Source organism: Mustela erminea, chromosome 9 (assembly GCF_009829155.1).
Source record: "Mustela erminea isolate mMusErm1 chromosome 9, mMusErm1.Pri, whole genome shotgun sequence".
NCBI classification, from domain to species: Eukaryota; Metazoa; Chordata; class Mammalia; order Carnivora; family Mustelidae; genus Mustela; species Mustela erminea.
In genome coordinates, this window is record NC_045622.1 from 61,464,841 (window position 1) to 61,478,549 (window position 13,709).

The 13,709-nt window shown below is 43.6% G+C and overlaps 1 protein-coding gene across 5 annotated transcripts in view; it reads left to right on the forward strand.

The window, feature by feature from the left end:
* The first annotated feature begins 6,846 nt into the window (after positions 1-6,846).
* DNHD1 (dynein heavy chain domain 1) overlaps positions 6,847-13,709 on the forward strand; it is a 76,595-nt gene continuing 69,732 nt past the window's right edge. For 4 of the 5 annotated variants that reach the window (XM_032358905.1, XM_032358906.1, XM_032358910.1 and 1 more), the window contains exons 1-5: positions 6,847-6,904; positions 7,274-7,345; positions 7,471-7,543; positions 7,812-8,646; positions 11,021-11,176. In XM_032358905.1, coding sequence (XP_032214796.1) covers positions 7,480-7,543; positions 7,812-8,646; positions 11,021-11,176 — 1,055 coding nt within the window. In that variant the 5' untranslated portion in view covers positions 6,847-6,904; positions 7,274-7,345; positions 7,471-7,479. Of the gene's footprint in view, positions 6,905-7,273; positions 7,346-7,470; positions 7,544-7,811; positions 8,647-11,020; positions 11,177-13,709 lie in introns of those variants that run through there. The other variant, XM_032358907.1, reaches the window with a different exon arrangement.

Here is a 13,709-nt window from a genome sequence, read left to right on the forward strand (position 1 = left end):
AGACTATATTTTAGACTGTTAACCACCCATAAACACTAAATAGTGTGAACTTTTGGAATAGGCTTGTTTTCCCATCTGATCTAAACAGGAACTACATTAGGGTGGAAACCATTGTAGGGCTTTTGCAGGTAATTTCTCTTCCTTCAGATTCAAAGTATTATTTTCTTTCCCAAGACTAGTGATATAAATTCTCTAAATGTGATTCTCCTGAAGAGGGTGAAGATTAAGACCAGTAATATTTCTATGGAAATTTAGACTTTTAAATCATATCCTATCTGTTGGCCAGTCCTATGATTCATAATTATATTCTGACTAGGTTCTATTTATTTTTATTTACCCTTTGGTCCCCCTCATCCATTGGTGAAATGGGTAAAGGGCTTATTTTGTTTATTATTTATTAGTTGTATCTCCCACTAGAATTTACATTGTCTACGTCATAAATCAGGAATTTTGTCAATGTTAGCTCTTTGTACATTGATGTAACAAAACACCTGAAATAGTACCCAGCACAGTTGATGCTCAATAAATATTTGTTAAGTAAGTTAAGGGAGGAGAGAGAGTTTCAGAGCATGGGTCTAGAGCTTGGTTTTAGAGAGAGGAGGAACATCTCTGATTGGTAATAGGAAGCATAGAGGAATGGGTAAAGCAGATCGAAGTTGTTGTTTTTTACTGGTACTAAGAGATTGAGTTTCTTTTAAATATCATGTGTGATGTTTAGTGTTATGTGTCAAATTGTCTAGGTTACTATACCGTTATTTAATCAAACACTAATCTAGATGTTGCTGTGAAGGTTATTTGATAGATGTGGTTAACATCTACAATTATTTAACTTTAAGTACCAAAACTATTCTTAGTAGTGATGGTGGGCTTCATTCAATCAGTCAGAGACCATAAGAGCAGAAAATGAGAATTCTTTCTTTCTTTTTTTTTTTTTTAAGATTTTATTTATTTATTTGACAGAGATCACAAGCAGGCAGAGAAGGAGGTAGAGAGAGAGAGAGAGAAGCAGGCTCCCTGCTGAGCAGAAAATCTGATGTGGGGCTCGATCCCAGGACCCTGAGATCATGACCCGAGCTGAAGGCAGAGGCTTTAACCCACTGAGCCACCCAGGCGCCCCAAAAGTGAGATTTCTTAACAAGAATTTCTGCCTCAAGATTGAGCATTAATTCCTGCCTGAGTTTCCAGCATGCTGACCTATCCTACAGAGTTTGCACTTGCTAATCGCCATAATCATGTAGCCAGTTCTTTAAAATAAATCTATCTACCTACCTACGTACCTACCTATCTGTATATAAATGTGTGTATCATCTTGTTTCTGTTTCATCTGTTTTTTTTAATAGGAGGTGAAGTTATCATTGGAGAGTAAAACAAAAAAGAAAGATGAGAATACAGGTTTGAAATAGTATTTGCACAGAATGGAAGAGTGGACTGATGCAAAAAAAATATTTGATTTTTGGGTGATGTTGAGGGTTCAATAAGGCTGCTTAACAGGGTTCCCTTCTGTCCTTGTCTGTCTGGAGATCTGTTATTTTAGGGCCATAAACATCAAGACCTGCTGGGACTCTTTGCCCTTTCCAGGAAGGGCTGCCCTTATTCCTGCCCTTACTGAATACTACTATGTCTTGTTCACCTTTATGTAAACAGCACTTGGTAGGGTGTCACAAGCAGCAGAAACACATAGCTTACACAAATCAACTATATCAAATGTAGTATTATCAGGCTCTATTCTAAGCATTCTATATGCATTAACTCATTTAATATTTACAGCAATCCTGCAAGGTAGATACTATTACTTTCATTTTACTAAAAGAGTGAAAGAAAGAAAGGGAAGGGAAGAAGGAAGGAAGGAAAGGAGGAAGAAAGGAGGGGAGGGAGGGAGGGAAACTGAGGCAAAATACCCTATAACTAATGAGTTGTGGAGTCAGGTTTTTAATCCGGACAATCTGACTCCAGAGGTGAGCCCCTTTCTCATCAATGAAGATTGCTATACATTTATGCATTTGTTCCAAAAATATTTTCTGATCATCTACTCTTGGTGCCAGCACTAGGGGATGGGGATAGAGCAGAGAGCAATCAGAATCTCTGCCACCATGGAGCTTCTGTTTCTAGTCAGCGGAAATAGACAATAAGCAGTTAAGTATTTATACAAGATAATATGAAGTGCTGTGGAGTAAACAATGCAGGGTAGGAAGGAGAAGAACGGTGGGAACAGTGTTGTTATTTTATGCGGGGTAGTCAGAGAAGTCGTTTATGAGGTCTTTGAGCAGAGACTTCAAATGAGGGAATAAGGCTTGTGGACATCTGGAAGAAGAGTGTTTGCTGTGGTGTAAGCCTGTTGTTGTCCCTCAGTGTCCATTGTTCCCTTCTTCCTTTACTGAGGAAATCCTTTGCTTTTATATGGAACATAGCCACTGAAAATAAAGATTTGGTGTTGCAGCTCTCCTTGCAGCTAGATGTGAATGTGTGATTGAGTGATGTGTGCATTACCAGATTGTGCCCTTAAGAGTAAGGGTGGGCCTCCTCCCTCCTGCCTCCATGGCTGGGATGGGACCCAGCGGACATGGTGGTGAACTCTCTTGGACCTTGAAGAGAGGGGCCATTTCCTCAGAGAAGGCAGAACAACAAAAAGGCTGCCATATTAGCCCTCAAGTATTTCTACTTGGACAGATGTAAGGGGGGGGGACTTATATCAGGTTCAAACGACTATATTTTGGGATCCTTTTGTTATTACAACGTATGTAGTGGGCAGAATTTTAAGATGGTCCTGAATTTCTCATTCCCTGTGTGCAGATCCTACATAATCCCTAGGAGTATGGGTATGATAGATTTTACTTCTGTGATCAGCTTACATATATGGCATACCTGACTGTAAGAAAGGGATATTATCTGGGTAGGTCCAACCTTTCCACATGAACTTTTTAAAAAAAATAACATACAATGTATTATTTGTTTCAGGGGTGCAGGTCTGTGATTGATCAGTCTTACACAATTCTTAGCACTCACCATAGCACATACCCTCCCCAGTGTCCATCACCCAGCCACCCCATCTCTCCCATCCCCTCCCTTCCAGCCACCTTCAGTTTGTTTCCTGAGATTACAGTCTCTTATTGTTTGTCTCCCTCTCTGGTTTCATCTTGTTTTATTTTTCCCTCCCTTCCCCTGTGATCCTCTGTCTCGTTTCTCAAATTCCTCACACCAGTGAGATCATATGAAAATTGTCTTTCTCTAATTAACTTATTTCCCTTAGCATAATGCCCTCTAGTTCCATCCATATCACTGCAAATGGCAAGATTTTTTTGATGGCATTATATTCCTGTGTGTGTTGATAAGTTCTTTATAGATTTTGGATACTAGCCCTTTATCTGATATTTCATTTGTGAATATCTTCTCCCATTCTGTCAGTTGTCTTTTGGGTTTGTTGGCTATTTCCTTTGCTATGCAAAAGCTTTTGATCTTGATGAAGTCCCAGTAGTTCATTTTTGGCCTTGCTTCCATTGTCTTTGGCGATGTGTCTAGGTAGAAATTGCTGTGGTTCTGGTCGAAGAGGTTGCTGCCTGTGTTCTCCTCAAGGATTTTGATGGACTCCTGTCTCACATTGAGGTCTCTTATCCACTTTGAGTCTATTTTTGTGTGTGGTGTAAGGAAATAGTCCAGTTTCATTCTTCTGCATGTGGCTGTCCAATTTTCCCAACACCATTTGTTGAAGAGACTGTCTTTTTTCCATTGGAACTTCTTTCCTGCTTTGTCAAAGATTAGTTGGCCATACAGTTGAGTGTCAATTTCTGAGCCCCCTATTCTCTTCTGTTAATCTACATGGACTTTTTAAAAGCAAGGAGATTTCTCTGGCTGGATGCAGAAAGATTCCAAGCTTGAGAAGGTCTTTAGGCACTGTTGCTGGCCTTAAGATGAATAGGCCATATGGCAAAGAAGGTGGGTATCTTCTAGGACCTGAGTATCAACCCAGCTGATGACCAGGAAGGGAACCAGGACCTAGTCCTACAACAGCAATGATCTGAATCCTTTCAACAAGAATGAGCTTGGAAGGGGATTTCTCCCCAGAGCCTCCAGATGTGAGCTCCACTCAGCCAACATCTTTTTTTTTTTTTTTCACAGTTTGTTTCTTTCTTTCTTTATTAACATATAATGTATTATCAGCCCCAGGGGTACAGGTCTGTGAATCTCCAGGTTTACACACTTCACAGCACTCACCATAGCACATATGGTGCTGCTCCCCAATGTCCATAACACCACCACCCTCTCCCTACCTTCTCTCCATCTGACAACCCTCAGTTTTGTGAGATTAAGTATCTCTTATGGTTTGTCTCCCTCCCAATCCCATCTTGTTTCATTTATTCTTTTCCTACCCCCCGACTCCCCCACATTGCATCTCCATTTCCTCATATTAGGGAGATTATATGATAATTGTCTTTCTCCGATTGACTTATTTCACTAAGCACAATACTGTCTAATTCCATCCATGTAGTTGTAAATGGCAAGATTTCATTACTTTTATGGCTGCATAGTATCCCATTGTATATATATACCACATCTTCTTTATCCATTCATCTATTGATGGACATCTAGGTTCTTTCCATAGTTTGGCTATTGTGGACATTGGGCTATAAACATTCGGGTGCACGTGCCCCTTGAGATCACTGCATTTGTATCTTTAGGGTAAATACCCAGTAGTGCAATTGCTGGGTCATAGAGTAGCTCTATTTTAAACTTTTTGAGGAACCTCCACACTGTTTTCCAGAGTGGTTGCACCAGCTTGCATTCCCACCAAGACTGTAGGAGGGTTCCCCTCTCTCTGCATCCTCACCAGCATCTGTCATTTCCTGACTTGTTAATTTTAGCCATTCTTACGGGTGTAAGGTAGTATCTCATTGTGGTTTTGACTTGTATTTCCCTGATGTCAAGTGATGTGGAGCAATTTTTGATGTGTCTGTTGGCCATCTGGATGTCTTCTTTGCAGAAATGTCTGTTCATGTCCTCTGCCCATTTCTTGATTGGATTATTTATTCTTTGGGTGTTGAATTTGATAAGTCTTTATAGATTTTGGATACTAGCCCTTTATCTGATATGTCATTTGCAAATATCTTCTACCATTCTGTCAGTTGTCTTTTGGTTTTGTTAACTGTTTACTTACTGTGCAAAAGCTTTTTATCTTGATGAAGTCCCAGTAGTTCATTTTTGCCCTTGTTTCCCTTGCCTTTATCAGTTCAGCCAACATCTTGATTTCAGGTTTATGACACCCTGAGCAGAGAACCCAACCAAGCCATGCTGGAGATGGACCTACAGAATTGTGACAGACTAAATGGGTGTTTGTCTTTAAGCTGCTTAGTTTATGTAATTTGTTACACAGTCACAGAAGACTTGTACATGTCCTAATTGGTACACAGTGGAGATGTACATGGGCTCTGGGGTGGGAGCATGCTTGGTGTGATCCAAGAACAGCTTCAGTGGCATGAATAATAAGAGAGTAGAAGAGAAGTTCCCAAAGGTAACCAGCAGCTCATCACAGAAATGTGGAGACCATGGAGGGCTTTGGCTTTCACCTCAGGGAATGCAATGGTAAGGCATTAGAGGAGTGACAAGAGCTGCCTGTATTTGAAAAGAGTCACTGGCTGCTCTGGAAAAAAACAAAACAAAACAAAGCAAAAAACACAGATAGTAGGAGTAAGGGTGGAAGGAGGGAGTCCAGGGGCACCTGGGTGGCTCAGTGGGTTAAAGCCTCTGACTTCGGCTCAGGTCATGATCCCAGAGTCCTAGGATTGAGTCCTGCATTGGGCTCTCTGCTCAGCAGGGAACCTGCTTCCCCCCTCCCCATGCCTGCCTCTCTGCCTACTTGTGATCTGTCTCTCTGTCAAACAAATAAATAAAATCTTTAAAAAAAAAAAAAAAAGGAAGGAGGGAGTCCAGCTAAGAAGGCTATGGAATAATCCAAGTGAGAAGAGATAGTGACATAGGCTAAAGTTGTAGCACTTAAGGTGGTCAGAAATATTTGGATTCTGGATAGATTTTGAAACTATAGCCAATGGAATTTGCTAGAAGATTCAACAAGAGATGTAGAGTGAAGTGGGAAGGGAGGGAGGGAGAGAGAAAATCAAAGGTGACTCTAAGGCTTTGACCCAAGTAACTGGGAAAAATGGGCTTATTATTTTGGGGAAGGCAGTGAAAGCAGATTTCTTTTGCCTTGGGGAGAGGGGTGATAGGAGTCTGGTTTGTACATTTTAAGATTTTAGGTTTGAGATATTTATCAGATTTCCAAGTAGAGCCAATAACGGCAGATGGATGTACAATCTGGATTGCAAAGCAAAGGTGAGGATCTGAATTTCATTCTTTTTTTTGTTTTGTTTTGTTCTTCCTTCCTTCTTTTCCTTCTTTCTTTCTCTTTCTTTCATCATTCAGACCTTCCCACCCGTAATTTTGGGCTTCCTATGATCAAATGTTTTGTCTTATAATGGGTTTTCTTGAGGGGGTTGGTGAGGTGAGGTTGGTGGATATGTAGATGGTGTTCTGGTAGGGTCCCAATGGCACAGCTTCTTGGTACCTGGCACTAGCTTAGACGCTCAGTGAGTATATAGATAGGCACATGGATTACACCTTCCCACGATGCCCTCAGAGTTGCTGCTTCGCCAAATCAACCGTGTCATTCATTTTCATACCCAGCCAGACTGATCGGCTATCCCCAAGTTATGTGGGCAGCCAGCAGGTTAGACCTGGGCTGAAAGAAGCCTTTCCCAGCCTTCCTCCTAGCTCCTCACCTCGTCCGGTGCCACCCTGGGGCAACCCGGATGCTGACTCCTCCCCTTTCCGGCTCCTCGGCTGTTCCACGGGTATTCTGGGGCGGGGGGTGGGGGCCATGTAACCGTTCTAACAGCTGGAAAGGGATTAGCTGCAGGTGAGTCCACAGCTTGCAAACCACTTTCCTTTGCCCTCAGACTATCCTCGACACTGCCTCCAGAAAGATCGATCCCCTCTTCTCACACTCCCATGGGCCTTCTCTGTACCTCCCCCACTCTCCCCTCTCTTCCTCCCCTTCCCTTTCTCTCTCCTCTTTTTCCTCCTCCCATTCCTCCCACTCTTCCTCCTCCTCCTCCTCCTCCTCCCAGCTTGGTCCTTTGCCACTTTTCCCTCTCCACACTACCCCCAACCTCATCCCGACCAAGTAGTTCTCTGTGCTTTCTGCCCTCAACAGCCCCCACAGCCCATGGGCAAATAGGACTGGGGCTTTGCTGCCTCTGAGTGACAACCTGTCTCTCTCTTTTAGGCCGTTGTCAGATTCCATTTCCAGTGGCAGTTCCTTGCTCTTACTAAGGTTCTCTGAGTGAGCCCTCTACTGGTGTGTGTCAGCTTGTCTCTGCAAGTGATCACTCCTATGTGTGCCAGTCTCTCTGTGTGGGCAGCTGTGAGTAGCGTTAGCCTGTGCATGGGACCCAAGTCCCGGTTCACCAATTTCTCCAACAGGCAATTGGAATGGAACCTCACCAGCACATCAGTTTCCCTTCCCTTCCACTGCTTCCTGTACCGCTTGGGCCAGGTGAGGGGGACTGTATCCTGGGTGCTGGGAAGGAACTTTTGTGCAAAGAGGGCCCCTGCCTATGTCTTGGGCCTGTTTCTTACCGGAGGCTTTGGGGAAGCTATAGGGAGAGTTGTCTTCTGCTATTCTGGCTCTGCCTGCAGCTCCATCCATTTCCCTGTCCTCACTCCCTCCCTCCCCACTTCCCCTAGCCCCCTTAGACTCTGACCATCCGTGGCCCAGAGCCTAAGCCCTTTCTCTTGCTCCTCTCCTGGGCTGGGCCGAGCAGGTGAGATCCAGCAGCCAGGAGCCTGGAACTGGCAATCAGAGCCTGATCAGTGGGCGAGGTCAGTCCGACAGCAGTTGAATGCCCAGCTCCTTTTGGTCTCAGAGCAGAAGGCAGGTCCGTCTCCTGAAGACTCATCATCTGAGGACCTTGAATCTCAGCACTCCATCTGTGTTCCAGAGGCAGAAGAGCAGCCCCGGGACCATCACAGGAAACAGAGGCAGTTCCTGAAGGCAGTGACCCAGTCGCAGCACCCCCCAGCGCTGGAGCTCTTGGTGGCAGAGCTCCAAGCTCTGTTCTCGGCTGTGCTGCAGGATGGCAGCCCTGCAGCTTGGCGCTACCTGCATGCTGTGCTGCGTCTGCTCCCCCCATATCGTGCACTATTTGTTGGTCGCCTTGATTTACTGCCCTTCCTCGAGCAGCTGTCCAACTGGGCCCCCTGGGTCCAATCCCAGTTCCAGCTGGACCTGCTAGATGCCATAGAGCAGGCCTTTCCCCCAGATACCTCTTTGTTAGAGGGTACCTCCCATGTCAAGTGCTGTCCCCAGAAGCAGAAGTTCCACCATGGGCCGCCACGCCCAGCCTGCCCTTTCGTGCAGGCCTGGTGGGGTGGGCAGCAGGTAGGGGAGGAGTTGGCTACATGGCTGCGACCACTGACACTTCCTGAGCTGCAGCACAGCCTGGGCATTGTTGGTGCTCAGGTGGCCCTGAAAGAGGCCTGGTGGCTAGATGGCCTTAGCCTCCTGCCCTTGGCACTGGCTACAGACATCCCCATACAATATGAGAGCAGGGGCACTGACGACGCAGCGGAGGAACCTGTTGGAAGAAAAGAGACTAAGTAAGTGAGGGGCCCAGATTGGGACTTTGAGCAGAGGAGCAAAAGAAGCCAGTTTACAGGTGCCTTTAGGGTCACTTGGATGTCTAGAGCCAGATCCTTATTGATTATAAACATTAGCCAGACCCCAAGCAATGCTGGTCGAAGCTGCTTCTCTCTTCCTTTTTGTCTGCAAATAAACTGAGTGGTCTTAGTGTTCATCCACATTGGGCAATGCAGAAATCCACGAAAATCAAAAGTCAGCTATAAGGAAGCCAAAGCTTCAGAAAACAGCTTGAGTTTCCAGAGCATCCATTCTATCTCAGATGGTGCTAGAAGTTTCCTTAGTTCTTTTTCTTACTCATTCGCAATCTCTGAGCCTTGCCTCTGGGCTTCCCCAGAACTGGGTGCCAGATGTCAGGTACAGGTCCTTCTCTCAGGGTGCTCCTAGTGGGCAGTGTGTGTGAGGAGCCTTCCCACTCCTGTCTATGTGAGCTAAGCCAGCCCCAGAGCAGATTAGAATTGGCAGCACTGCCAAATGGGACTTTCATTCTTCCATAGTCTTTTCCTGCCCTGCCACTTTGGATATCCTGGCCCTTTGAGTGCTGGTTGTTTCCCCAGTCTGGCTCTCATTGCTCCTTTCAGGAGGTTGGTGAGAGTGGTTTATTTCAAGGGAGTTTTGTGAGGAGGAAGCCAGATTTTAGTGCATTCAAGAGTAAATAGGAGATAAAGTAGAAATCACATTTTACTATTCTTTAATGAAGTCTTGGTTTGATAGGTGTCTGGATAGGACTCTTATGAAGATGGAGAGATCTTGAGAAGTGGGCATTTAATAAATATTTGTACAGTGAATGACTAAATATGGGCTAATGGTAAGAAAAGGAAGTGACTGAAACTACAACACAAAGAGGCAGTCAAGGTTCCACAGCACAAATGAAGAAACTAGTCTTGCAGGGAAGAAATGACATTGCTTCCTCTCAGGTTGATTAGGATGGGACTAGGATGGGAGTCTGTGCAGATAAAAGTGTGGGAAGGCAGTAGAACTAGAGGAAGTTACTTCATGGCCAAGAGTCCCAGTTTTCTCTGGGCAGAGAAAAAGGCAGAGAAGGGCATGGGACAGAGGTCTGGCAGGGGTAGGCATGGGTGTAGGTGAAGGCCTGGGGAATAGAAGCTGAGGAGTCTGAAAGAGGGAGCTGCCTGAGAACTTATGTGAAGATATCAGAGCAGAGTGAGCCCATAGTTGAGATTCGATACCAGGAATCCATAGAGGAGCTAATATTTCTGGTTCTGCAATCTTCTGAACCAATTTAGATCATATAGGACTTTAATTATTGAGGAAATGAAGCTTTAATGGCTGTTACACCATTAAGATGTTCTGATCCAACATCAAAGTTTCAAACCCTATTCTTTTTTTTTTTTTAAGATTTTGTTTATTTATTTGAGAGAGAGTAAGAGAGAGCATGAGAGGGGAGAAGGTCAGAGGGAGAAGCAGACTCCTCATGGAGCTGGGAGCCCGATGCAGGACTTGATCCAGGACTCCAGGATCATGACCTGAGCCTAAGGCAGTCACTTAACCAACTGAGTCACCCAGGTGCCCACAAACCCTATTCTTGATATAAAACCTTAGAGTAGGATAGCACTGTTATCCCTAGGGTAACTTGTAATGTTGATCTAGGTTTGGGTAAGTTACTGAGGTTAGTATACTTGGCAGATAAAGTCTAAGTTTAATTATTCACATTTTTTGTGTTAGTCTCATGTTCTGAGGTCACTCCAGCCAAAATTATTAGTCCAGGTGATCAGTTTTTGGTGTCTTGGATAATTATTTTCATATCAATTTTGTTGGCTGGTGTTCTGGAAAGGTGAGAAGATTGAGAACACGGGTGCAGGCTTGAAGGGGTTGAAGGATGCACTAGTGGATCCTGGCTGGAAATGAAAGGCTGTGAAAGTAGAAGTTGGGTGGTGATGGGGGAAGAGCAGGAGTCACAGGCAAGGAAATCATGCCGAGTTGGAGACAGGCATAATGCAGGCAAAGATAGATCTAGAAGCTTAGGAAGGTTGCCATGGAGGAGAAATCCAGGACTGTGGGCTTACAAGTTGATGTGTTGGGAAAACAAAAGTATTCGCATTACTTTTATTATGTAATACTGACTTCATAGTAATCACAGTAGGTCCAGAATGATTATTCATGCATCAAAAAGGGAGGGGGTGTTCATACATAAGCCTGTGTGAATAAAGCTGTTTGACTATATTTGCTCAGTATGTGAACACCTTTGGGTTTGGCTCGGCAGTACCACCTCACGTCCTCCTAGGCACCTGATCTAGCGCCTTCTTTCACTGCCTAACAGGGGCAACCTGACCTCCTGCTCTGTCTCTTTTCTCCTGGTTTTTTATTGTATAGGCCTCAGCTTGGTGCAGAAGTTCCTGGTAAGAAGACTAGATTCTCACCTCAGACTTCCCTCCTGGGTAGCCAGGTGATGAACATTCTGAAGACAGAGAGATACCTGAAGAAGATCCACTTCCTCTACCTAAATGTAGCTCCCAGCCGGTACTTCAGGTAAGAGCCAGTATGCTAACCCCTTCTACTCTGTCCACTCCCTGGTTTCTGCCCATGCTGTCCTCCTCTCCATACCCACTCTTCTCCTGCCCCTCCTCCTCTCTCGCTGCTTCTACTCCGTCTTCCACTTTCCCTCCCTCTTTGCTTCTCAGCCTCCTCCTTTCCGTTCTGCACCTCTCCTTTCTTCCCCTTTGCTCTCACAGCCATTGGTCTTAGTTGTCCTCTTCTACTTTGGGTTCCATCTTCTTTATTCTGTCCTAATATAATAGAAACATTTGGTCACAGCCTCAGAAGGGAATTTAATGGTCATCCCTTTCAACGGCAGTGCAGGAATCAGGCGTTTGAATCTTTACAGTCAGTGGAAGCTTTGAGTTTGCTAAGGTATCCCGTTCCTTAGACTGAAGCAAAATCTGCTTTTTAAAAAAAAAAAAAAATCTACCTTCTGGTCCTAATTTTATCCCTGGGGCTATAAAAACAAGTCTCCTCCTTCCTCAAGACTCAGGAGGTGTTCATTTTTCTCTATTACCTCTAAAATCTACATATTTTTAAAAGCCTGATTCAAGTCCTATCTCTTCCCAGAAATAATAATTACCATTAAGTAAGTTTTTCCAGGCATTGTGCTAATAAATACATAATGTATGTTATTTATCCCTCACCTACCAGGTGGGTGCTATTATTATTTACATATATGAGATAAGTGCTCTGGTGCATAAAGAGGTTAAGTAACTTGTCACATAGTAAGTGGTAGAAATAAATAAACCTAGGACTGTCTTAACTCAAAAGACCATGCTCTTCAGCCATATGTCACATATCCTCCCAGAAAGCCTTATTTCCTGTATACACTGCTGTCTTTCTCCTGAGCTTATGTAGCACTAAAGATGTGTATCATCCATACATTCATTGATCAGTTCATTAACACGTTTCACTGTGAGCATTGTGCCAGTTGCTAAGCAATTGTCTTTTGGCTGTAAATCTCCTCTCCTCTCTCCACTTTGAGATACTGGGGCTGAGACACTGCAAACTCCTCCTTTTTCAGCTGGCCACCTGTTAGGTTTGATTAATAGGGGTTCTAGAAGGAGACTAGATAGCAATGTACAGGTATTTCTTTTTCCCTCACTTGCTCTTTCTGTCAGTATTGGTCTTTCACCCTGGCAGCAGCAGGAACCTTCTAAATTGGCTTCTTCATGATTCTCAGCTGGGGGGCACCTTCCCATCAGAGTTCTACATCTTGCCTACATGGCCCCTCCTCCAGACTCCTTCGGTACCACCTTCCCTTTGTTCCTGTAGTTCTAGGACTGGTATTCATTCTTGTGGTTATTGTATCTGTGCTATCTTAGTGTTCCCTTTCTGCTTTTCATTTCTTTGACACCTTTTTAAAAAAAAAATGCTCTCTATTAAATTCACTTTGTTGAAATGTCCAGTATGGTTCTGTTTCCCTGATTGGACCCTTACTGATCTCATGAAAGGAAATAAGCCTCATATATGGGATTCTGGGATTGGTTTCTTAATGTCCTTGGCCTTGAATAGTACTGAGCTCTGTGCTAATGGGATATAGGATACTAGTAATCCATGACATGTAGTGGCATCATGATTAACTAAATTATCACTTGTGGCTGTGATGAACTACCTGCTGATACCCAGTGGCCACCACACTTGACAGACTGGAGGTAATGGTAGTAACAGCGACAGTGTGGGATGGGGTGCTTACTGGCTGTGGTGGAGAGCTTACAGAAAAGAAAATTATAGGCTTAGAACGTTAAACTATCAGCTCCATCATAATCAGAGAAGCAGCACAATCAAAGATAATTAGACACAGAGAGAGACAAGAAACCATGAGCAAGAGAACTAAAGAGAACTAAAAAGGCAGTGGATAATTATAGGACCAACATCTGCCAAAGAAGGAATCCCAGTGAATTGACTTTATCATTTGGTGATGCTTTTCCCTAATGAGAGATGCCTGTCAGTTCCAGTATCAGCAATTTTCTGTCAGCTTTACTATCTGTTCCTGAAAGACTGAAAATGGGAGCTGAGCTTTGGACAGGCGCAGACAGCCGAAGATCAGAGATTGCAGCTTGGGGCCCACATCCAGGAGGGATGTGTTTTCTGCTTCAACCTATAATGTCACCAGGGTCCCAACCCAGAGCCCAGGGCCTTTAGCGTTGATTTCTCTGTTGTGTTCATACAGATGATTTTAATATTTTATCCACATATTTTGCCTTTTTCTAGTTGTTCTCAAGTGAGAGTGTTAGTTCCAAATTTCTGGTTGCACCATCAGTAAAAGTAGAATCTTGGCATTCATTGTTTTATTTTATTTGTCACATAACAGGATTTTTTTCAATGTATTTGAATTTGCCCAATTTTTCTTGTACTTGTCCTAGATTTTTTATTACATTTTAAAATTTTAATTCTTATATACATACATACATTTATTATATACATACATATGTACATGTATGTATATAATAAAATCTTTAAGTACATATACTTAAAGTTTTTATTTTTTATATATTATATTAATATATAATATAATATA